This window comes from Lynx canadensis, chromosome D3, assembly GCF_007474595.2.
Source record: "Lynx canadensis isolate LIC74 chromosome D3, mLynCan4.pri.v2, whole genome shotgun sequence".
NCBI lineage: Eukaryota > Metazoa > Chordata > Mammalia > Carnivora > Felidae > Lynx > Lynx canadensis.
Genome location: NC_044314.2, coordinates 73,036,686 through 73,062,587, shown reverse-complemented (window position 1 = coordinate 73,062,587; position 25,902 = coordinate 73,036,686). Strand labels below are relative to the sequence as shown.

Here is a 25,902-nt window from a genome sequence, read left to right as displayed (position 1 = left end):
AGGAATCTACTCCTGAAATCATTGTTGCACTATATGCTAACTAATTTGGATGTAAAATTTAAAAAGAAAAAATAAAATTTAAAAAAAAGAAAAAAGAAAAAAACTGCCAACAAACAAAAGTTGAGGAACATATTTCTTCACAGATGAATTCTACCAAACATTTAAAGAGTTAATACCTATTCTTCTCAAACTATTCCCAAATATATAAAAGAGGAAGGAAAGCTTCCAAACTCATTCTATGAGACCACTCATCCTGACACCAAAAACATTAAAAAAAATACAAAAAAAAAAAAAAGAGAACTACAGGGCAATATCCCTGATGAACATAGATGCAAAAATCCTCAACAAAATATTGGCAAACCAAATCCAACAATACATGAAAAAAAGCATTCAACACAATCAAGTGGGATTTATTCCTGGGGTGCAAGGGTGGTTCATTATTCACAAATCAATCAACATAATACATCATATCAATAAGAGAAAACACAAAAACCATATGATCATTTCAATATATCAATAGATACAGAAAAAGCATTTGACAAAGTACAGCATCCATTCTTGAATTAAAAAAAAAAACAAAAAACAACAACAAAAAAACCTCAATAAAGTAGGTTTAGAGGGAACATACCTCAACAGAATAAAAGCCATATATGAAAAACCCCCACAGTGGACATCACACTCAGTGGGGAAAAACTGAGACCTTTCCCCCTAAGGTCAGGAACAAGACAGGATGTCCACTCTCACCACTTTTATTCAACATGGTACAGGAAGTCCTAGTCACAGAAATTAGATCATGAAAAGATTTAAAAGGCATCCAAATTGGTAAGGAAGAAGTAAAACTTTTACTATTCACCAAAAAACTACTAGAACTGATAAATGAATTCAGTAAAGTTGTGGGATGTAAAATCAATATACAGAAATCCATTGCATTTCTATACACTAATAATGAAGTAGCAAAAAGAGAAATCAAGAAAACATTTCAATTTCACCAAAAGTAATAAAATACCTAGGAATAAACCTAACCAAGGAGGTGGAAGACCTGTACTCTGAAAACTATAAAACATTGATGAAAGAAATTGAAGACAACACAAAGAAATGTAAAGATAGTCTAAACTCATCCATACTACCTAAAGCAATCCACAGATTTAATGCAATCCCTATCAAAAATACCAACAGCATGTTTCACAGAACTAGAAAAAATAATCTTAAAATTTGTATGGAACCACAAAAGACCTCAAATAGCCAAAGCAATTTTGAAAAAGAATAAAACTGAAGGCATCACAATCCCATATTTTAAGATATACTACAAAGCTGTCGTAATCAAAACATGGTATTGACACAAAAATACAAGAATATGCAATAGGAAAGAGTCTTTTCAAAAAATGGTGTTGGGAAAACTGAGCAAAAGAATGAAACTAGATTACTTTCTTACACCATACACAAAAATAAACTCAAAACGGATTAAGGACCTAACTGTGAGACCTATAAAAATCCTAGGAAAGTACAGGCAGTCATTTCTCTGACATCAGCCATACCAATATTTTTCTAGATTACGTCTCCTGAGACAAGGAAAACAAAAGCAAAAATAAACTATTGGGACTTCATCAAAATAAAAACTTCTGCACAGCAAAGGAAACAATCAATGAAACTAAAAGGCAACCTATGGAATGGGAGAAGATATTTGCAAATGACATATCTGATAAAGGGTTAGTATCCAGAATATATTAAAAATTTATACAACTGAACACACACAAAAAAAAACCCAAATAATCCAGTTTAAAAACAGAAGACATGAACAGACATTTCTCCAAAGAAGACATCCAGATGGCCAACAGACATGAGAAGATGTTCAATATCATTCGTCGTCAGGGAAATGCATATCAAAACTACAATGACTACTTAACACTTGTAACAGTGGCTAAAATCAAAAACACGAGAAACAAATAGCATTGGTGAGGATGTGGAAAAAAAGGAACTCTTGTGCACTGTTGGTGGGAATGCAAACTGGTGCAGCCACTGTGAAAAACAGTACAGAGGCTCCTCAAAAAATTAAAAATCAAATTACATATGATACAGTAATCACACTACTGGGTATCTACCCCAAAATATGAAAACACTAATTCATAGGGGTACCTGGGTAGCTCAGTCAGCTAGGCATCCGACTTCAGCTCATGTCATGATCTCATGTGTCATGGGCTCAGGCCTCACATTAGGCTCTGTGCTGACAGCTCAGAGCCTGGAGCCTGCTTTGGATTCTGTGTCTCCCTCTTTCTCTGCCCCTCCCCTGCACACACTCTGTCTCTATCTCTCAAAAATAAATAAACATTTAAAAATTTTAAGAAAGAAAACACATTCATAAAGATATATGGCCCTTATGTTTATTGCAGCATTACTTACAATAGCCAAATTATTGAAGTAGCCCAAGTGTCCATCAATAGATGAATGGATAAAGAAGATGTGGTATATAGATACAATAGAATATTACTTAGCCATAAAAAAGAATGAAATCTTGCCATTTGCAACAACAGGGATGGACCTAGAGGTACTTCTAAGTGAATAAGTCGGTCAGAGAAAGACAAATACCGTATGATTTCACTCATATGTGGAATTTAAGCAACAAAACAAACAGACAAAAAAAGACTCTTAACTATATAGAATACACTGATGGTTACCAGAGGAGAGGTGGGGTGATAATAAATCAGGTGAAGGGGATTAAGAGCACACTTACCTTAAGGAGCACTGAATAAAGTATAGAATTGTTAAATCACTATATTATACACATGAAACTAATGTAACACTGTATGCTAACCACACTGGGATTAAAATAAAAAATAAAAATAAAATGGTGCTAGGGCAACTGGATAATCATATAAAAAATAAAAATAAAAATAAAATAAAATAAGATTCCACTCATCAGTCTTAAATTTGCCCTCTGGTACATAACTAACCTCTTCTTCTACATTAAAACATGCAAAAGACTTCTCATCCATGTCCCTTTTAAATCTATGATATTCTCACTCAGTGTGGAGACATTTTTGGAAGTGGGAGAAGCAGGTAGCATGTCCATGTCTCCCTGCTCCAAGGAAGCAGAAAATGTCTACCTTTTTCAACAACATGGTCAACTGCTTGTGGCTCTAGATTCTTTCCAGTACATGCAGAATCACAGGTTTCAAAACTAAAAGGTCTTTTTTTTCTTTTTTTTAATTTAATTTAATTTTATTTTATTTTATTTTATTTTCCAATATATGAAATTTATTGTCAAATTGGTTTCCATACAACACCCAGTGCTCATCCCAAAAGGTGCCCTCCTCAATACCCATCACCCACCCTCCCCTCCCTCCCACCCCCCATCAACCCTCAGTTTGTTCTCAGTTTTTAACAGTCTCTTATGCTTTGGCTCTCTCCCACTCTAACCTCTTTTTTTTCTTTTTTCCTTCCCCTCCCCCATGGGTTTCTGTTAAGAAAACTAAAAGGTCTTTAGAGACCAAGAGAAGATTGTATCAGAGCTGGGATAATAGGTAAAGCCACTTCCTTCCTGACTCTCAAGTCACATGTCCATAAAATAAGGCCATAAGACCAAATGATATCTAGAGCCCTTTCCAGAACTAGGGTTATATATTTCTGATGCATATTCAGAACTTATTCTGCTGCATCTGTGCTCCCCTTCAGATGGAGTGATGTGACTTCCAGTCCAGCACCAGATAAAGCACATATGATCTTGCACTCCCACACCTCTACATACAATACATCTCCACAACCATCCTAAATGTGTGCACCACTCCCAAGTAGGGAGAAAAAGCTCCAATATAAAAGCTGAGGAAAGCATTTCCCCATGATCAGGATAAGTCTCTAAACACTGACTATGCATTATCTTACTGGACTTCAGGGAAATTTGATTTTCTAAATCTGATGTGGTAAGCTGATGAGACATAAGACCCCAAGAGCCTCTCACCCATCTTCCTGATGTCACTAGAACTAACCATAGCTTAGGTTCCAACTGCTTTCAGTTCACAAGCTCTGATTCTTCCCTTGTCCTTGGCCATGCCTCAAATCAAGTCAGGGTGGCAAATACCCAACTCATACTTACATAGTTCACACTGTGAACTATGAGACATAATGAGGCTGGGATTGTTCTGCACCTCTCTCTTCCCCTTGACCAGGCCTCAGAGTGAATTTCCCATCCATTCCATCTCATTCCCCACCTCACTCCCTACTTCCTTCCAGAAGAGAGATCTGAGCTTTGATGAAGACATTTCATAAATGCTTCATTACAGTGGCCTTGCTATTGGAGGAGTAACTTTTTAGGGCTTGGAACTAGGTTCTGAATCACAAATCACCTATTTCAATGGTCTCCTCTGGGGTTTCTTGGATGTCCTCCTCTCCTGCATCCAAGTCAATACGTTCCTCTTTGCTGTTGCGCAGGCTCCAACACAGACGATAGAGCTATGGAGAAAGCAAAACAGGTTAGCAGAAAGATCCAAATAGTGTCTTGGGTCAAGAAGTTGGAGAACAAAGATATGTGCTCAAGAAAGGAAAAGGTACATCACTTCCTGAAAGGTGTCAGTAGATAGCTAGCCATTGCTCTAGAATACAGTGGGCATTGGAGGCACTCCCAGTGAGACATTCACTTTGCCAGTGTTTGCTCAATGAAACTCAATAAAAAATGAAAACAACAACAAAAAAAGAGGTATCGTAGTCTCTCAGTACCAACAAAAACATAGATTAACAGTTCCATCTACAACATTATTTCTAAATATGGATACTTCAATGTGAATTATACACATGAATTCACATTGTGTGATATTATATTCAGAGACTAAGAGACTGCCTTGAATAAAGAAATTTTTGTTGAATGAATGAACTCTTCTCACATATGATAACCAAATTTGTTCCTTTACACTTATTTGTCTAGACCAACAGTATAAGAGTAGAGTTTTATACTATGTGTTTGTTACCTTATAAGGACATAATCTGTAGAATTATGAGCCATATTAGAATAGAGTAGAGCTGGAGACACAGCTTCTATGGACATGAAACCAGAAACTCGTAGAAGTCTGAAAATCAATTTAATGTGTTCATTCTACCCATGACCTCTTTTGGTGACTACCTTCCTTTCTCTACTTCAAGAGGAATCATGGAGCTAAATGTGCTTGGGGCTGCAATACTTGCAAACACTGAGACATCAGGAAGCATTAAAAACAACACAAAGAAAGCCAGTTGACAGATTCAGCAAAAAAACATAATGGCGGTTCTTCTGCTATAAAAGCAGTCTTTGTTTTACATCAAGATTGGTCACAGCTTTGAAAAATTCATAATGAGGTTGAAAGTCTCTTAGGGATTCCATAAGTCCCTGTGACTAAAAAGTCACTTTCTCTTTCTCTATGGGCAAAAATGACCTTGGCTAACTCTCTAGCTCTGTTCCTAAGAAACCTTAAAAAGGTAAAATGTCAGCTGTACTGAGCTACCAGACTATACTGCTTATGGTAAAAATGACCCAGGGGCGCCTGGGTGGCGCAGTCGGTTAAGCGTCCGACTTCAGCCAGGTCACGATCTCGCGGTCCGGGAGTTCGAGCCCCGCGTCAGGCTCTGGGCTGATGGGCTCAGAGCCTGGAGCCTGTTTCCAATTCTGTGTCTCCCTCTCTCTCTGCCCCTCCCCCGTTCGTGCTCTGTCTCTCTCTGTCCCAAAAATAAATAAATGTTGAAAAAAAAAAACAAAAAAACAAAAAAACAAAAATGACCCATAATGGGAAATCTTCATCTGCATTGGGAGGGCTGTGAATAAATCTTAAACCAAGGGTGACATCTAGAGTTAAAGGAGAGTATTTACTATTTTTGGAGTCTTGAATCAATTGGACTTTGATATTGTTTGAAATTTCTCAAACTATACGTACGGGTAATTGTTTGGAAGCTTAATTGGACAAAAATTAAGGGAATATCATACTTCAAATTTCCCTGAGTGTAGTGATTTTTGTAACTAAGTATATCCCTTGCTGGGATTTTGTAACTAAGTATATCCCTGGAAGTCATGCCATGGGACTATTAGAAAAAATCTAAGTTCCTATTTGAGATATGAGCATCTCAGCCAGGGTAGCCCCTGTGCTCACCCATGTGATCTCATGCCCTTGTGTTGTGCTGTCACTCAGGGTGAAGGATCCAGAGAATACCCTTTCAACTGAAATTTGAACTACTATGAAAACTTCTGCCAAAGACACATGCTTGATACTGCTTTGCTGGCACACCATGTTTTCTGTTCTCTGTCTTTCTACGTAAAACAAATTGCAAGCATGGGCTATTTTAGTCATATGAGTGCAAATGTCTAGTTGAGCAAAGGGCAACCAAGGTGGGTGTTGCAGCATGAACATGAAACAAGGGCAGGACACCTCCCCAAAATGGATACTCACATGCACATCTGGAATGGGCTTGGTGAAGAGAGACACAACCACAATGATGATGATAGAAATGACAAAAAGGATGATGGCAAAATACAAGTAGTGCACACCACAGATAATTTTGGGACAGTTGCTGGGCTTCATGCAGCTCCCAGTTCCATAGGAAAATTCAGCCACCATACGGGACACCCCAATCAGAAATCCTATGATCAGTCCCCAAAAGGCTCCCTGTGAAAGAAAACCCTGGGTTAACCAATACCGAACACACAAAACAGCTGGGCATTCCTAGGGGGACAGAGGCAAAGGAACAAAAATGAAACAAATGATATCTTCAGGCCATCTGAAGCCAGAACACTGGAGTTCAGAATACGGCTAGGAGTGTGATGTCAGGCCTAAGCCTTCAGCAGGTGTGTTTATCATGTTTCAGTGATGTGATTTTACCTGGGTCTTAAAATGAGGATTCATAATATAATGGGGTACAGTGTCTAATAACTGGTGTTGAATGTCAATCCAAAGATTTAATTCCAAAAATTCCCTTTAATTTTAAAAGTAATTTGAATCTCTCTCCCTGTAGCTACTACCACCATCAGCTTCCAGATTTAGCCATGTTCAGATGCAATGTAATTACTTGTGAAGTAATATGTATTCCTTGAATACACTGAAAAAAAAATTGGGTCTTTTGGAGATGGAAGAGAAAGGAATGTTTCCATCAAGATATAAATACTACTTTCTTCATTAACCTCTTTTAAGATCCAAAGTCACTGTTTTTAATTTGAGAACATAAAACTATACTATGTGTTTTTACATTAAGCTTTGGGTTTTCATATTAGAAATATGGAAAATTTTAAGAGACTAGAATTATTGGGGGACAATTTCTCAGGGTTTTTTTTTAACCCTTTCCACCCTTCCTTCCTTCCTTCTCTCTTATCTTCCTTCCTTCCCTCTACCCTCTCCCCCTTTTTTTGGTCAGTCCTCACCTAGAGAACCAGGTCTGAATCTAGAGACCCACATTTTAAAAGGAGCAGTGACAAAGTAGAGTGAATTCATAGAAAGGTGGTAAGAAAGAGCCTTCATGTCAAATGTTGATTCTTGAACTCTGCTAGCCACAGGTACCCCTGCACTTTATATCCCAGATGTTCTGCATTATCATGTCATGAGTATTTATGTCCTGGGTCTTTGCACAGGTCATTATATCTGGGAAAGCACAGGCTCTTCCCTTCCTAGTAACCTTGTTCTCACTTAAATGTCCCCTCTCGCCCTCCCACGACAGAATTGGGCAGGCCCATCCTCCTTGCTGTGACTGCACTGTAGGCACACCTCCATGCCAACGCTGATCCCACTGCTATGGAATCATTCATTCACTTACTTCTCTTGCTCCCCACCTGAACTGGGAAGTTGCCCAGAGAAGGAAACAGAACTTATTCCTTATTCCCTTTGTGTTGCTAGTGCCTATTTCTATGTCTGGCATCTGGAAGTATCTGATAGATAGATAGATAGATAGATAGATAGATAGATAGATAATAGATGATAAGGAAAAAGAAAAAGACATTCCCCATTAACCCCCATACACTTATTCATTCAAAAAATATGTTTTTACTTTAGTTTGTATAAATAATATTGATAAAATCTGCTCTAGAGCTTTCCTTCTCTCTTGGCAGTTAGCCTGTTCCTGTTCTTTTAGTCTTATTTGCAAGAGGCCCTTGAAAAATCTGGGAAATCTTTGACATTTTCCTCAAGATTTAGAGTCACCCTCATCAAACACAATCTCTGACCTGTCCTGAGAATCACTTTGCAGTCTCTACATGTTACTCTCCAGAGACTCTAGGCAAGGGTTTTTCACCCTCAGCACTGTGACATTTGGGCTTGAAAATGCTTTTGGGGGTGGGAGGTGAGCATGGGAGAAGCTGTCTTGTGCACTGTAGAAAGTTTAGCGGCATCCCTGGCCTCCACTCACTAAACAGCAACCCAAATCATAGCAATCCACCCAAATCATAGCAATCAAAACTGTTACCAGACATCGCCAAATATCCCCTGGGGAAAGGGCAAAATCACCCCCAGTTGAGAACCATTACACTGTATCCCAATTCTTAGCCTTATTTTTTGAATGCCCCAGTCCTTTGTTGAATTGAATCTGTTTTTGGTTCGTGGCAATACCCAACTGGGCTTTTAGCCATACTTTACTAACTTACATTTTAGAAATCTCTCAGCTTATGCCAATATCTATTGAAATATATCCTAAGATTGTACCCATTTTTCTAACCTGCCATAACTTGCAGGGTTTTTTTCTTATTTTTCAAGGGTGTTTATCTGTGCATGCAGTTTTGTGATACCAGCAAATCTGGACTATGTTCCTAATAGCAAATGTTGAGGGAAGAGAGGCACATGTGGTAATTTTATACTTCAAATCTGGGTCACTCCAGTGAGGTACTTGTTTCTGTCCTATTGGGAGAAAGAACTTATCTCTAACCAAAAATATATCATCATTTATACTGCTTCAGACAATAAGCTACACAGTCAACACCCCATTCCATCCCAGCCTTCCTCAGACATGTAGGTGGTTTGATACAGAGAGAGCTGAGCAACACTTCAGTCAGAAGGCATATCCAAAGACATCCTTTTCATGGTTCAATACCTGTGACAGCACTCCACTGAAAATCCAAACTCTTTAGCCTGGCTTTCAAAGGAGCCATTCCTTTTTTCCCCAAAAACTTTTATTTAAAGGTTGTTCTTTTTTTTTTTTTGAGAGAGAGAGAGAGAAAGAGAGAGAGAGAGAGAGAGAGTGTGTGTGTGTGTGTGTGTGTGTGTGCGCGTGTTTGAGCAGGGAAGGGGCAGAGAGAGAGAGAGAGCGAATCCCAAGCAGGCTCCATGCTGTCCAGCACAGAGCCTGACACAGGGCTCAAATTATGAGATCATGACCTGAACTGAAACCAAGAATTGAATGTTTAACCAACTGAGCCACCCAGGCACCCCCCAAATTTTTATTTAAATTCTAGTTAGTTAACATATAGTATAATATTGGTTTCAGGAATAGAATTCAGTGATTCATCACTTACATACAACACCCAGTGCTCATAACAAGTGCCCTCCTTAATACTCATCACCTAGCCCATCCCCACTCACCTGCCTCCATCAACCCTCAGTTTGTTCTCTATCATTAAGCATCTGTTATGGTTTGCTTCCCTCTTTTTTTCCTTCCCATATGTTCATCTGTTTTGTTTCCTAAATTCCACATGAGTGAAATTATATGGTATTTGTCTTTATCTGATTGACTTATTTCATTTAGCATAATACACTCTAGCTCCATCCACATTGTTACAAATGGCAAGATTTCATTATTTTTTATAGCTAACTAATATTTCATTGTGTGTGTATATATACTATATATATATATTCATCAGTCAATGGACACCTGGGCTCTGCTCTTTTTATAGTTTGGATATTGTTGATAATGCTGTTATAAACATTTGGTTACATGTACTCCTTCATATCTGTATTTTTGTATCCTTTGGGTAAATACCTAGTAATGTAATTGCTGAGGGAATTGCACAGGGAATTTCTATGTTGGGCTTTTTGAGGAACCTCCATACTGTTTTCTAGAGTGTTTGCAACTAGTTTCATTCCCATCAACAGTGTAGGAAGGTTCCCATTTCTCCACATCCTCACCAACAACTGTTGTTTCTTGTGTTGTTAATTTTAGCCATTCTGACAGGTATGCAGTAGAATCTCATCATGGTTTTTATTTGTATTTCCTAATGATGTATGATGTTGAGCATCTTTTCATGTGTCTGTTAGCTATCTGGATGTCTTCTTTGGAAAAGTGACTATTCATGTCTTTTGCCCCTTTTCTTAACTGGGTTGTTTGGTTTTTGAGTGTTGAGTCTGATAAGTTCTTTATAGATTTTGGATACTAACTCTTTATCAGATATGTCATTTGCAAATATATTCTCCCATTCCACAGGCTACCTTCAGTTTTGTGCATAAGCTTTTTATCTTGATGACGTCCCAGAAGTTCATTTTTGCTTTCATTTCCCTTGTCTCTGGCAACATGTCTAGTAAGAAGTTGCTGCAGCCGAGGTCAAAGAGGTTGCTGCTTTTTTCTCCTGTAGGATTTTGATGGTTTCCTGTTTCACATTTAGGTCTTTCATCCATTTTGAATTTATTTTTGTGTATGGTGCAAGAAAGTGGTCCATGTTCATTCTCCATGTTGCTGTCCAGTTTTCCCAAAACCATTTGTTGAAAGGACTGTCTTTTTCCCATTGCATATTCTTTCCTGCTTTTCAGAGATTAGTTTACCATATAGTTGTGGGTCCATTTATGGGTTTTCTGTTTTGTTCCATCGATCTGTGTGTCTGTTTTTGTGCCAGTACCATACTGTCTTGATGACTACAGATCTGTAATATAGCTTGAAGTCCAGAATTGTGACGCCTCTAGCATTGAACTTTTTCAACATTACTTTGGCTATTGTGGTTCTATACAAATTTTAGGATTGTTTGTTCTAGCTCTGTGAAAAATGCTGGTGGCATTTTGATAGGTATTGTATTGAATATGTAGATTTATTTGGGTAGTTAAAACATTTTAACATTTGTTCTTCCAGTGCATGAGCATGGAATTTTTTCCCATTTTTTTGTGTGTGTCTTCTTCAATTTCTTTCATAAGTGTTCTATAGTTTTCAGAGTACAGATCTTTTACCTCTTTGGTTAGGTTTATTCCTAGGTATCTTACTGTTTGTGGTGCAATTGTAAGTGGGATTGATTTATTGATTTCTATTTTCTGCTGCTTCATTATTGGTGTATAGAAATTCAACAGATTTCTGTACATTGATGCTATATCTTGTGATTTTTCTGAATTCATGTATTAGTTCTAGCAATTTTTTGGTGGGGGTCTTTACAATTTTCTACATAGAGTATCATGTCATTTGCAAATAGTGAAAGTTTGACTTCTTCCTTACCAATTTGGATATCTTTTATTTCTTTTTGTTGTCTGATTGCTGAAGCTAGGACTTCCAACACTGTTAAATAGTAATAGTGAGAGTGGGCATCCCTGTCTGGTTCCTGATCATAAAGGAAAAGCTCTCAGTTTTCCCCCATTGAGGATTATATTAGCTGTGGGTCTTTCATATATGGCCCTAATGATGTTGAGGTATGTTCCATCTATCCCTACTTTGTTGAGGGTTTTATCAATAATTTTAATTTTTGTCAAATCCTTTTCTGCATCTATTGAGAGGATCATATGGTTCTTACCCTTTGTTTTATTAATGTGGTATATCATGTTGACTGATTTGCAAATATTGAACCACCCCTGCAGCCCAAGAATAAATCCCACTTGATCATGGTGAATAATGTACTTTTGGATTCGATTTGCTAGTATCCTGTTAAGAATTTTTGTATCCATGTTCATCAGGGATATTGGCTTATAATTTTCCATTTTAGTGGGACTTTGCCTGGCTTTGGAATCAAGGTGATGTTGGCCTCATAGAATAAGTCTGGAGGTTTTCCTTCCATTTCTATTTTTTTTGGAACAGTTTGAGAAGAATAGGTATTAACTCTTCCTTAAATGTCTGGTCAAATTCCCTTAGGAAGCCATCTGACCCTGGACTTTTGTTTGTTGGAGACTTTTAATTACTGATTCATTTCTTTGCTGGTTATGGGTCTGTTCAATTTTCTATTTCTTCCTGTTTCAGTTTTGGTAGTTTGTATGTTTCTAGGAATTTGTCCATTTTTTCCAGATTGCCCAGTTTGCTGGCATATAATTTTTCATAATATTCTCTTATAACTGCTTGTATTTCTATGGTGTTGGTTGTGATCTCTCCTCTTTCATTTGTGAATTTATTTGGGTCCTCAAAGGAGCCATTCCTAATTTAACTCTAACCTGTCTTTCTAGCATGTCTTCCATTATCCATACACATAAACTTTCTCTCAAGCCAGGTGAGATTCCTTTCAAGCCCCTGACCCTCACCCTTACCTTTGCACTTCCACCTCTGAGCCTCAGGAAGGTGCTGTTCTCTCTGCTTTGAATGCCCTCTCTTCCCTCTCAGTTTCAGTTCATGTTGATATAGCCTGAGAATCCTTTCTTATGTTCTATGCCATATTTTATCCCTCAATTACTATCTACCTTATGCTATTTTGCATATAAACTGCTTGAGCACCAGGACTTCATCCTTCACTGGGCCCTGAGAATTACCAGCTGGAAAGCCAAGCTCACTGAAGAACCACTGAAGGTAGCCTATGTTAAGACTTGCTCCTGAGCTGCTTACCCAGGGGCTACAAACTTCCTATGGAGTGTCATGTTGTCAGGTCAAAATCACCAAGATTACATGGAAAATGTACATCATTATTTGGGAATGAGTTTGGAAGCTGCAGCAAGGAGGAGTGGGAGTCCAAAAGAATGTGAACCTAGGAGAGTCCCTGAAGCCTTTCCCATACAAACCCTCAGCAGCACATCTTCCTGCTTGAGATCTGTGGGAAATAGAATCCCTCTCACAGAGAATATATCGATCTGGGTGGGAATTTCTGTGTCAGAGTGGTTTTTTGGGGCATGCATAAATGATACCTACCTGTTCATTGACTCTCTTGCAGAAAATAGCAAGCAGGAAGACAGCTGCAATGGGCGGTCCCAAGTAACTGGTAATGGACTGGATGTAATCAAAGAGCTGCCCACTTTGCGCTGACTGCACAATGGGCACCCAGGCAATGCTGATGCCAGTCAGCACCAAGATGAACAACCTGAAATCAAAGCCCCCACAACAGAATGTCAATAAATGGCTCTGTGTGAATAAATATATATCTCTATGTATCAGGTGTGTGTGTGTGTGTGTGTGTGTGTATACACAGATATATAGGGAGATAGATAGATAGATAAATGTATATATTTATATATGTGTATATGTAATTTCATTTATTATATATCATATATACATGGTGTGTGTGTGTGTGTGTGTGTGTGTGTGTGTGTGTGTAACATGACCATGGCAAGGAAAAATAATTAGCAAATTCATTCTTGAGGCTTTTTTCCTCTGTATGCTGCCTCCTTGGGAAAGTCATCTGTGCCTATGAATAACTGAAATGCACTTGACTTTCAATAGTAACCTAAACCAGTCACTGACATAAAAGAATCACACTTCGACAAGTAGTAGTGAATAGGAATAAATGTATGGATTTTGGAGCCAGACAATCTTGGATTCACATGTTTTTCTCTCTGCAACAAAGGACACCTTGCTTAACCTCTCTGAGTCTCAATTTCTCCATTTGTGAATTTGGAATAATATGACTGACCTTGCTATTTTGGAATAAGGATCAACTATAGTAAAACACCTAGCAAACAGTAACCACTCAATAAATAGTAAAGACTATAATTTTTATTTTCTTCTTCTCCTCCTTCTCCTTTTCCTCCTCTTCTTTGTAATAAAGTGAAAACCACAAGCCAAAAAGAGTTTATAAAGGAATGGACACTACCAAGTATTTCCGATTCTCCTCTCCTTGAGTTTCACTTCAAGTCTTGAAGAGATTGGAGGATTCCCTTAAAAGCTCCTCTTACTTGTGCTCTTGATTTAATTAGAAAGAGGGCTATGATTCTCTTCCCTTACTTATATGAATTTAAGGCAAGAGTCTTAAACTAACCTTCGTAAAGCAGTGTTTTCACTCATATATTTCTCCCTCTGGAATGTCCTTCCACTGCCCCCCATTTACCCACTACCCACCATTTTGGACTTAGTTCAGGTCTCCCTCCTCCAGGAGATTTCCTCAAGTACCGCATGCCATGCTTACCTCTCCCTTCTCTGAGCTCTTGATTGCTCTTACAGTCCCCATAGCAAAGTTTGGGATTGTTTCCTGTAAGCCTGTCTAGGGCAAGGATAAGCCCCAGGGCAGCAGTCATAGAATACACAAAAATGTGAGCTCCAACAATCTCAGAGCCAAGCAGGCCAGCCCTGAGCAAACCCAAAAACAAAACAAAAAAAAAAGGTTCTCTTTCCATGTTCATCTTGAGCCTTATAGATAACAGGAAAAAAATTATGAAGTCGTTTCTAAGGGAAAAACCATTCAGAGTGATGGTGCTGCCTTCTGTGAAGCAAAGTAGTAGACTCTGGCCTGGTCAGATCTCCTCTGGGTGCCAGGTATTTCATCACCTGAGAGTGGCCTGTCATTTTTCCTTTCCTTCCTTTGCCCTAATCTTACTGATGAGACCTATGAGGTGGCAGCCCATACCCCTTCTGCACTCACTGTGAAACTTTCCCTTGACTGATATCACACAGACTTGATCCTCCTGATCTGAAGAAGTTGACCTGCCATAGCCCTACAAAGAGGCATTGCAGAGCTTTGGTTAGTACTCTATCCAGAGCATCCACTCTATGAATTATGAGCACCTCCGACCCATATACCAACTCTCCTGGCTTTCAGTATCCTATTGTGTCCATTATCCCATTTGGCAATAACAAATGTACACATAGTATTGTGCTTTAGACTTTACAGAGCATGTTCTCAAGCATACTATCACTTGACCTTCATAATGGTCTAGCAAAATGTTGCAGCAAAGGGTCAAGGCATCAGAGGCATCTGGGCCTCAGAGATGGCCCATATGAAAAGCTATAGTGTAGGACTGAGGGGGGTCACATGGGAACGGATAATGAGCCTTGGACAAGGACTCAGTTGGTCTGAGTTCCAATCCTGGCTCTGCCACTGTCCAGACTGCCTGGATTTAGGCAAGATGAGCCTCGTTTTTTTTGTTGATAAACTGAGGGTTAGACTAGATGATTTGTGATGCCACATCTTACTCCAAACAGGCATTGTTTGATGATCTTCAATTTAAAATTAAATCCCACTGACATGCAAATATAACTAGCTACAGAGGTTACTCTCATTCTACCCAGATATCTACCAATCTTCCCTAGCATGGGAGGCGGGGGGCGGGTACATTCAAGCTTTCATGGTGGGTGACAAGAAGAAGCTACACTTACCTTCCTGCAATCATGAGTTCTTTTTCAGACGCTCGTTTTCGGATCTTGGTGTAGATGTCCATGGTAAAGAGGGTGCTGGCACTATTGAAGATGGAAGTTAGGGAGCTCATGAGAGAAGCCAACATGACTGACAGCATCAGGCCTCGCAGTCCTGGAAGAGAAGGAGGTTCTGAGTGGTACACACAGTACCTCAGCTCTTTTGTACTTGGAAATTGTGAGGACTCAAGATTTGTTTGCCTTCTGAAACCATGCCATATTCTTTGATTTATCTCTCCAGAAAGGCTAGACATTTTAAGGAATGGACAATGGCTTTAAATTATATTGTTAGCCCAAAGCAATCAACAAAGAGATAGGGGCAAAATATATATGAGGTAGTTTGCAAATGAATGATGATGATAGTGGTTAATGGTGATGATGATGATGGTATGTGTATGTGTTTCCATCTAAGAGGACTTTTATAAGGTCTTTTACTCAAAAAATTCATGGCATGGCAGAAAGATTCAAACTAGGATTCCAAAAATGAGGTTTTTGAGAAAGTGAAAAGCATGTAGAATAGAAGGAAATATTGCAATTCATATATCTAATAAGGGTCTAGTGTGTAGAATATATGCATAAAATGTGTAACTGAATAATAAAAAGACAAAAAATCCAATTAAAATGGGCAAAGGACTTGAATAGAAATTTCTCCAAAGAGTTTCTCAAAAAATTAAAAATAGAACTATCTTATGACCAGCAATAGCACTACTAGGAATTTATCCAAAGGATACAGGAGTGCTGATTCATAGGGACACATGTACCCCAATGTTTATAACAGCACTTTCAACAATAGCCAAATTACGGAAAGAGCCTAAATGTCCACCAACTGCTGAATGGATAAAGAAGATGTGGTTTATATATACAATGGAATACTACTTGGCAACAAGAAAGAATGAAATCTGGCCATTTGCAGCAATGTGGATGGAACTGAAGGGTATTATGCAAAGTGAAATAAGTCAGTCAGAGAAAGACAGATATCATATGTTTTCACTCATATGTGGAACTTGAGAAACTTAACAGAAGACCATGGGAGAAGGGAAGGGGAAAAAATAGTTTCAAACAGAGAGGGAGGCAAACCATAAGAGACTCCTAAATACAGAGAACAAACAGAGGGTTGATGGGGAGGGGGGTGGGAAAGAGGGGGGGAAATGGGTGATGGGCATTGAGGAGGGCACTTGTTGGGATGAACACTGGGTGTTGTATGTAAGCGATGAATCATGGGAATCTACCCCCCAAACCAAGAGCACACTGTATACACTGTATGTTAGCCAATTTGACAATAAATTATATTTTAAAAAAAGAAAGAAATTTCTCCAAAGAAGATAAACAAGTAGCTAATAATCACATGAAAAGATGCTCAACATCAGGGAAGTTCAAATCAAAACCACAATAAGATACTACTCTGTATCCACTAGGGTGGCTGTAATAATAATTTTTGAAAAGGACAGATAATAACAAGTGTGGGTGGAGATGTGAAGAAATAGGAGCCTCATACATTGTTGGCAGTAAGGTAAAAGGGCATAGCCACTGTGCAAATAATCTTGCAGTTTCTCAAAATAAACATGCAGTTACCATATGACTCATTAATTTCACTCCTAGGTGTCTGCCCAAAAGAAATAAAAACATATGTCCACATAAAAACCTGAACATGAATGTTCATAGTGGTATTATTTATAATAGCCAAGTAGAAACAATACAATGTCCATCAACTGATAAATGGATAAACAAAATGTGATATGTCCATGCAATGGAATATTATTTATCAATAAAAAGGAATGAAGTATTTACACATGCTATGACATGAATGAACCTTGAAAACATTATGCTAAGTGACAGAAGCAAGACAAAAAGGACAACTATTGTATAATCCCACTTATATGAAATGCTCAGAGTAAGCAAATTCATAGAGACAGGGAGTATACCAGTGATTGCCTAGGGCTAAGGAGTTTGGGGTGAAATATGGGATGATTGCTAATAGGTACAGGATTTCTTTTGGAGATGATAAAAATTGTCTGTAATTGTGGTGATGGTTGTACAACTCTGTGAATATACTAAAAAAACCACTGAATTGTATACCTTAAGTGGTTAATTATGTGGTATGTGAATTATAATTCAGTAAAACTGTCATCAAAAAAAAAAAGACAAGGGTGTGTTTCCAACTCTGACCCCAAGCAAGTTATGCCAACTTCTAGGCCTCATCTCCTAATATGTTAAATGGGGATAATACTACACTTGCCCAAATCAGAATAAGATATTGTTCTTAAATTTTTCCCAGTCATGGCAAGCATGGTTGGCTATAATCTCTATTACTACTTCCATACCAAGGAGAGCATAAAGTTGTCCCTGCTAGGTTGGAAGGCCAGGTCATGCTGAGAGCCCATCATAGAGACTACAGTCTTAGAAGTAAAAGTAACCTTAGAGGTCACCTAGGCCTATCATCCATTGGTAGAATCCCTTCTACATTCTATTTGCCCAAACTCTCTAGCATTAGGAGATCTACTACCCCACAGGGAGTCTGCTCCCTCTTGGGCAGTCCTAACCAGGCTGTTATCTGCCTCTTTGTGGCCTTAGACACAGTCCTTATGCTACCCAACCAGAGAGGTCTTATCTTTCATCCACTTCACCATCTTTCATATATTCAAAGATAACTCGTGTCTTCTTAAACTCTCTCTTCTCCACACTAAAGATCCTCAGTTTCTTCTAATACTCTTTATAATTGGTTTTGGGGGACCCAAATATACAGAACTTGACATATTACCTCTATTAAACTTTAGCTTATTACATTTGAGTCAACATCCCTGCCTCTTGAGATCTTTTTGGAAATGATTCTATCATTCCTCTAGATTTACATCTATAAATAATTTTATAGTTGTTTTTATCTACAGCCTTGCAAGAAGAAAAATAAAGGCTGTCTCCTTCAATTATTTTGTCATTTGTTGGGAATTTTTTAATCGTCCTTCCTGAGTTTGTACCACATAGACCACAGACTACTGGAGCTATAGAAGGAGTTATAAAGATCCTCTAGTCTAATTCCCTCACTTTTCAGTTGGTAAAACAAAAGTGCATTTCGGGGCACCTGGGTGGCCTAGTCAGTTAAGCATCTGATGCTTAATTTCAGCTCAGGTCATGATTTTACAGTTTGTGGGATGGAGCCTCACATCAGGCTCCATGCTGACAGCGTGAAGTCTGCTTGGGATTCTCTCTCCCTCTCTCTCTGCTCTTCCCCCGTTTGCATGCACATGTGCACACACGTGTTCTCTCTCAGTGTCTCTCAAAAGACATAAGTAAAAACGTTTAAACAAAGGTCCCTTTCAAGGAGTTAGTAGGTAGGGCTTCAAGCCTAGTTCTGCCATTTGTTCAGGGTTTCTTCACCAGTTAATTGTTAAGCTGGGATAGAGCTCTCCCCTTTGTACTCTTATCAAACTCTTTTTCACTCAATAAATATTTGTTGAACATAATTTTACAGTGGTCCGGGCATGAAATAATGGCATATCAGTGTAGGGTGATACTACACTGGAAAGAGATAGATGAATATAAGAGATATTTAGGCAGCAAAATGGACAGAATTTAGTGACAGACTGGTGGGACAACATTTACTGGCCAAGTGGAGGAGACTGAATCTTCAAATGAGACAAAAAGTTGCAGCCTAAAGGATAAGGGTAAAAAGACAAATAGGAGAACATAGTATTATGGCATCCAAGAGAAGAGAATAACATATGAAAGATGAGTGATCAATAATGCTGAATGCTACTGAGGGGTCAAATAAGATAAAGAATGAAAAATATCTGTTTAATCTAGTACAGGGAGGTCATTGTCGATTTCGGTGTTTACAGAAGCCAGATTCCAGCTGAAGGTGAAGGAATGGCAATGATACATGTAAACACAGCATTTTGTTGTCTTGCATGCCATGCATCTTTCTGTCATGTACAATTCACTCGAACACAGTGTTCAGAAATACCTACAGTCCTCACCAAGGATCTGCCAATCTAAAGAAATAACATAAACACGGGTGCCTGGCTGTCTCTGTTGGTGGAACATGTGACTCTTGATCTCAGGGTTGGGAGTTCAAGCACATTGGGTGTAGAGATTACTTTTTAAAAAAAGTTTTTTAGCCTTAAAAAAAAGAAAAGAAATAACATAAACACCCCCCACATAGGCCAATGTAATCCAAATCAGAACTCTAAAAGAGCCAGCCGTGTGACTCTTCTAATTGCAACCTTAATTAATAAGCAGCCTGGCTCAGTTGAATAGTTAATGATTACCCCCATTTTTTTATAATTTTAATGCAAATGGTTTACCCAATCATACATCCAGTATGTGATTTAAAAAAATTATTCAATTCCAGCCTTGAGCAGAGTTAAGCAAGCCAGACACTAAGTTGCTGTGTGGCCTTGGAAAAAATCATTTTCCTTCTGTAGGCCTCAGTTTCCTCAACTATAAAATGAAAAGGTTTGACTAGTCTCTAGGTTTCCTCTCAGTAACAAAATTTTTAAGTTTCTTCTAAAACCTGATCAATACGTTTGAATTTCTGGTCTCCTGAAACCCGCTAACCTAACAAGATTTGCACCCCTTGAGCCAGAAATATATTTTTCTTAACATGAAACATGAACAGTAGTCCTACAGGTCTACACCAAAACTCTAACTATTCTGGACTCCAAGTACTCAATCTTTTAGTATAACACATTTCTCTGTAGTGAGAAGCCCCCTGGTGGCCCATCCATCTACTGCCTCCAACTTCCTCATTTAAAGCTAAAAATCACTCTGCATTTCTTTCCAGGTTTTTTCTTAGAACATCAATTCATTCCACAGGAAAAACTCCACTTAGTTCAAGCTTTCATGTTAATGTCTGTTGGAGAGCTAGAAAGACCTTCTAGATAGCATGGAAAAGTCGTGATTTTCGCTAGCCCATTTTCAGGTCACCTCTTTTCCAAGATTGACTGATGGACACATGCCAGGTCTCATAGAGCTCAACCAAGTCATAAGCTGACTTCCACTGAGGGAAGACATGTTCAAAACCTGAGGACACCCAGAGGGAGGTTTTCCCTACTCGGCCCCAAGGCTCAGAAATGGCTTTTCCCCAGAGGGCTGCAGAAATCTACATAAAGTATAAGTCCAATCAGCCTCCAAAGAAAGACCCTGCCAGCAAGGTGACTCTCACCATTGGGCATGAGCTCCACCACCAAGGTCGGGTAAGCCATGTTGGTACAGCCAACTTCAGTGCCACAATATTTCTTACATTCCGAGGGGACGGTGCAGGCAACTTTTTCTGGAGAAAGATGAAAAGCCAGGTCAGTAAGTAGACATTGGGGAAATACTTCCAAGATTCGCTTTCTTAAAACAAGGCTTCAAACAAGACATTCCTGCCCATGGTCCTGAATTGGTTCCACAGAGAGTGCAGCTCCAAATTGAGCCCTTCTATGCCATGCCCCTGCCCCGCTGGTATGACTGTCTCTAAGATCTTACTGGGGAGAAAAAGGTTCTTAGGCAGAGGAAGGGGGAAGCAAAGCAATGCTCAGAGTAGGAAGGGAGGGGGCACAATCTTTAGCTTGGAACTCTCTACAGCTTAGCAGTAACTATTGTCTTGTTTCTCCTGAAAATCACAATGAAACTGTGGCTCCTAATTTTGAAGTTTATTTGAAGTAGCTTTTACAAGTAGGATTGAACACCAGATGACTGAGGGAATTCCCCACTAGGAATGCTGTTGGGTAGTACTTCTAAGATGTGAAAAATCTGGAGTGGAGAGAGACAGGAGGTAGTCTGGAAAGGGAAGGGGACATGATTTAGAGGCTTGGGGAAAATTTTAGTAACTTCTTTAGAATTAAAACAACAAACATTTATTATGTACCTACTATAGGTATATCCTTTAGTGCTGTTCCGTAGAGCACTGATTCATTATAGCACTGCCTCAAATATTAAGTGTGTTATATCTATTATATCATAAATTATTCAGTTAAGAATATTACTCTCATGACAGGTGAGCTAGTATAGGAGTATGAGATCACTATTAGGAGCATGATTAACAGCCAATGGCAGCAAGTACCCCCAGACTGTCCTGTCTTCATTTTGGAGAGAGCTTACCAAAGTTTCGCTCCATGGTGCTCTCTTTTTTGCCATTATTTCATATTCCAGGAAACAGTTTTGACCTATTATGGCTGACCCAAAAAAGCAAATGGAAATCTGGAGAAGCCTCAAAAGGGCCAAGAAAGACTCTATCACCCTAGATAGCAAAGTACAAGACTCGGGGCTCTTCAAGGAAATGGTCCAAGAAACAGGGCTCTGAGCACCAAGCAATTAGAGACTGGGCAGGGTTCTTTGCCAATAAAGACACACCACCACGGCCTGAGTAAGACTGAGCAAAAAGTTAGCAAATATTAGCTGGAAGAAGCTACAGCTAGAGGTGTATCATGACTTCAGAGAGTTTGGAAAAGGGAAGAAAGTAATTGTCAATGTAAGGAACCAGAAAGACAACCCCACAGGCTCTGTGACCTTAAGTTGTTTGCTATCTAAAGGGGGAATAATAATACCTGGTAATTGTGGCAAGAAAAAACAGAAGATGGCAGAAAAGAAAGAGCAGAGAGCTACAGGGCTTTAGAAGTTACACAGAGCCTGGAAAATGGAAGAGAGTGGCTGCTGAGTCTAGCAAAAGGCATCACCTGTGTACAGGATGCGGCTGATCATTCCCGGCATCACCATGAGGAACATAGGCAGCAGCTTCAGGTACCCACACATGACACAGCCGGCCTTCACGTGAGACATGTTTTTGGCTGAGAGGCAGCGTTGCACAATGACCTGACAGAGAAAGCAGTGAGAGTGGGGTGCAGGCCAGAGACCCCTCAATGCCCTCTGGCTACTCCTAGCAACACTCCTACATGTCCTCGGCCCTTGGCCTGGCACCTCCTTGTCAGTAAGGCTCAGTGACCCCAGACCACATGAGCCCTGTTCTACCTTACCCACTACCACAAGCCACAGACAGAAGTCCCTGTAGAGACCTGGGAACACCCCGTCCACTCCACACATCCAGCATAGGTACCTGATCTGTGCACCAGTACCACAGGGCAAGGATGGACAACCCAAAGGTGAGCCCAGGCCATGGCAGGTCTCCAGTGAGGGGGTCTCGGAAGATGTGGAAAGAGTCAGCTCTCGGTGTATAACATTCTTTCTTGATGGTGATGTTTCCATCAGAAATCACAGTTGGAATGGCTTTCATGTACTTTGTCATGAAGGTATCATACCCTCCCACTTCGTGAAAAGCTGGAAAACATCAGCAACAAACATCCTGAAACTCTCAACTCTTAATTCAAGTTTCTTCCTGTGAATGCCTGAGAAATCACCCTCGCAGTGTGGTCTTGGGCAAGTCATTTTCCCAACCTGGGCCTCAACCTTCTCATCCACAGAATGGGATTATTAACCCTGCCCAACCTCCTTGCGGGGCTACTCTGAGGGTCCAAAACAATAACCTGTAAAAGTATTTCAACCATAAACCTTTTTAAAAAGAGAAAGGATTTGGGGCACCTGGGTTGAACGTCTGACTCTTAATTTCGGCTCAGGTCATGATCTCATGGCTCATGAGTTTTGCTAGTGCAGAGCCTGCCTGGAATTCTCTGTCTACCACTTTCTCTGCCTCTCTCTCTCTGTCTCTCAAATATAAATAAATAAATATTAAAAATTTTTAATTAAAAAAGGGAAATACTTGAATTATTAAAAGAAAGACCTTGGTTTTGAAGATTCAAGGCCTCTTTTCCTCTCCCTTTTGCTGTCAGCAGCAGCCTTTAAAATCCTGCACAGAGACCTAGAGACACACAGACTCAGTCATACCACTCCTGGTCACAGCAATGTGGTAAGACAGACAGAGAAAGGGTAAGGAGTAAGGAGAAAGGGTAAGGAGCCCTACCACCTCTTGGCTGTGTGTCCTTGAATAAGGTATTCCAGCCTCTGCCCTGCTGAACCCCATGGACCACTGGGGGGGAAACCAAATAGAAGCTCTTGGAAAGAAGAGAACAGAGAGTGGATAAGGGGCTTCACAGGACACACAGAGAGTACAGGCCCTCTTAAAAACAAAACGCATTTATATTCTCCCATAACAAGTACCTCTATATCTAGGGTCTCCAGTTTTGTCTTTAGGATTTCACAGACAAATAAAATTTCAAAATTGGAGTCAGGGGACAACACACAATGGCTAATTTTTAAAATTTTATCAAATAAGGACATAAACAAGAAAATGATCACTTATTATCATTAATTCATAAAAGAAAGGATATTTAACATTTGAATATATTTAGCCTGCTGGATATTTAGCCTTATCCTTTTTTTTTTTTTTTTTTTTTTTTTTTGTCCAGTTTTTCTGTGGAGAGCAAACCATGACATCAGAGGCCTACATTGGGAACCACTGGCTCAGTCCATCTAGAGAGAGCAGTAGGGAATCCAGGTATTATCTGGGCCAGGCCTAGTCTGAGATCTCCAGGGCTGAGGAAGGTGCCCTCTGTACACCCACAGTGATGGCCAATCTAGGCTGGACCACTCCCCTAGAGAGGGCAGAGGGTACCGGGCTTACTTCCCAGACCAGCAACAGGCAGGGAGGCTAGGCTTGCTTTTCTTTCCCTGGGCCTCTTACCCTGCCACCCCACCTCCCCAGTCTGCCCCAGCCCCACTTACCAAACCCGGTCAAGATAAAAGACCCCACCAGCATGATCACTGTCTGCAAGGTGTCCGTGTAAATCACAGCTGCCAGGCCCCCTAAGCAGGCAAAGGAGACAATATGTCTGACCTCATATAGGAGGACAACCTGTCAGCCTACCTCCTTTGCCCACTGCCTGCCCCTCTCCCTCTGCACACCCTCTGAGCACACCCCTCAGTCACCTGCCTAACTTTCCTTCCCTCTCTTGTTCTTTTACAGTAGTCTGCTACCCAGCATGTTCCCACACCTCCACTTTTCACAACGCTGGGAAGGCCTTGGAAATTGAATATTTCTCCCTGCTTGAGGAGGAAGAGTTTGATGCAACCATATGAAGGTAGGAGATGGCTCAAAGGAGATGGTTATGGTAAGAAGCGTCTTCCACAGGGGCGCCTGGGTGGCTCAGTCCATTAAGTGTCTGACTTCAGCTCAGGTCATGATCTCACCACTCCTGAGTTCAGACCCTGTATCGGGCTCTGTGGTGACAGCTCAGAGCCTGGAGCCTGCTTTGGATTCTGTGTCTCCCTCTCTCTCTGCCCATCCCCCCCTCATGCTCTCTCTGTCTCTCAAAAATAAATAAACATTAAAAAAACATGTCTTCCACAAACGAAGACAGGGAAGAGCAAGGAGTAGACATCTCTACAAGGTGTCTGGGGACTTTACTGAATCAACACATTTCAAAGGGCCACTAGCATGTCTGCTCTCTCTTTACTCAGACCATCTAAGTAACTTTTTTTTTTCTTTCATAATTGAGTTTTTATTTGTTGTTCTGAGGATCAGTACAGACAATTCAATTTGTACACAATTCTTAACGTACGTACTGAAAACCTAAAAAAAAACATGTAGCTGTGGTTCTTTTCTCAAAGTTATTACAGTGAACTTCCAGCTTAAAATTGGAGGCAAATTTCCCTTAACAGTATATCAAGTACTGGTATCTTCAAATGTTGATATGCTGTTACACTGTTAAGTCCCATTAATTCACAATTTAATGTCATATACACTACATACTCAAATTTTCAATCTTGCACAAGACATTAACAAGGTTACTAGGAAACTGGACTACCACAACCAACATGTTACAGAATGCACAAAATTCTGACAGGGAGAGCCAAGCAAGATCAAGGAGTGGTTTTCTTTAGGAAACAATTCTAGCATAAACAACGTGGGAATAGAAGTAATTTAAAATGTCTGGATTGTACAAGAAGGGAGACAGGGACCACTGGTAAGACATGGGATATGATACTAATCAGACTTGGCTTCTTTCTCTCCTACTTCATCAGAGGCTGGACTCTCCTCGTTTTTAGTTTCTCTGTTTTTTGCAGGTAAGTCTTCTTTTGTTTCTTGGTTAGCCACTTCAGCCTGTTTTCCCTTTGCTCCCCTTTTCCCCTTTGTTTGCACTCTTTTGTCTGAAGATTCCTCCTTTCCCGCCGCCTTTTTTTGGCTTCGTTTCCACTTTTGCAAGAGCAGGTTTAGCTGACCTCCTCTTGGGCTCCTTCTTCGCCGCCCCCTCGGCGGAGCTGACCTTCCTCTTGGGCATCATGGCGGCGGGGCGGGCACGTGCCGGCTGCCTGGGGGCCGCCGCGCACCGAGAGCCTTCGCGAAGCTGGGCTGCCTGGCTGCTACCACTCCTCCCGACGCCCGAGCTGCTCTAAGTAATTTCTTGTCCCAAAAGCTGTGGGACTCCAACTACACAGCAAACTTCATTACTGACCCAGCCCCCTCCCCAACCTACAACAGAGTAACACTTCCGAAAATGTGTCCCCAATTGCTCTTCCTGTCACTAGCTTCTCCATTCATCTCTTGAGTCTTCTTCTAAAATCTCTGTATGTGTCACTCCCTCCCTTCCTGCCTACAGT

At 40.0% G+C, this 25,902-nt stretch overlaps 1 protein-coding gene and 1 pseudogene across 1 annotated transcript in view; both read right to left on the bottom strand.

Moving 5' to 3' along the window:
- SLC5A1 (solute carrier family 5 member 1) overlaps positions 1-25,902 on the bottom strand; it is a 73,361-nt gene that overhangs the window by 9,106 nt on the left and 38,353 nt on the right. Inside the window, exons 7-14 of the mRNA XM_030292174.2 lie at positions 24,028-24,108; positions 22,406-22,626; positions 22,029-22,164; positions 20,534-20,641; positions 15,340-15,490; positions 12,943-13,111; positions 6,402-6,617; positions 4,338-4,443 (exon numbers count right to left, since the gene is read on the bottom strand). Coding sequence (XP_030148034.1) covers positions 4,338-4,443; positions 6,402-6,617; positions 12,943-13,111; positions 15,340-15,490; positions 20,534-20,641; positions 22,029-22,164; positions 22,406-22,626; positions 24,028-24,108 — 1,188 coding nt within the window. The remainder of the gene's footprint in view (positions 1-4,337; positions 4,444-6,401; positions 6,618-12,942; positions 13,112-15,339; positions 15,491-20,533; positions 20,642-22,028; positions 22,165-22,405; positions 22,627-24,027; positions 24,109-25,902) is intronic.
- LOC115498611 lies at positions 24,951-25,583 on the bottom strand (annotated as a pseudogene).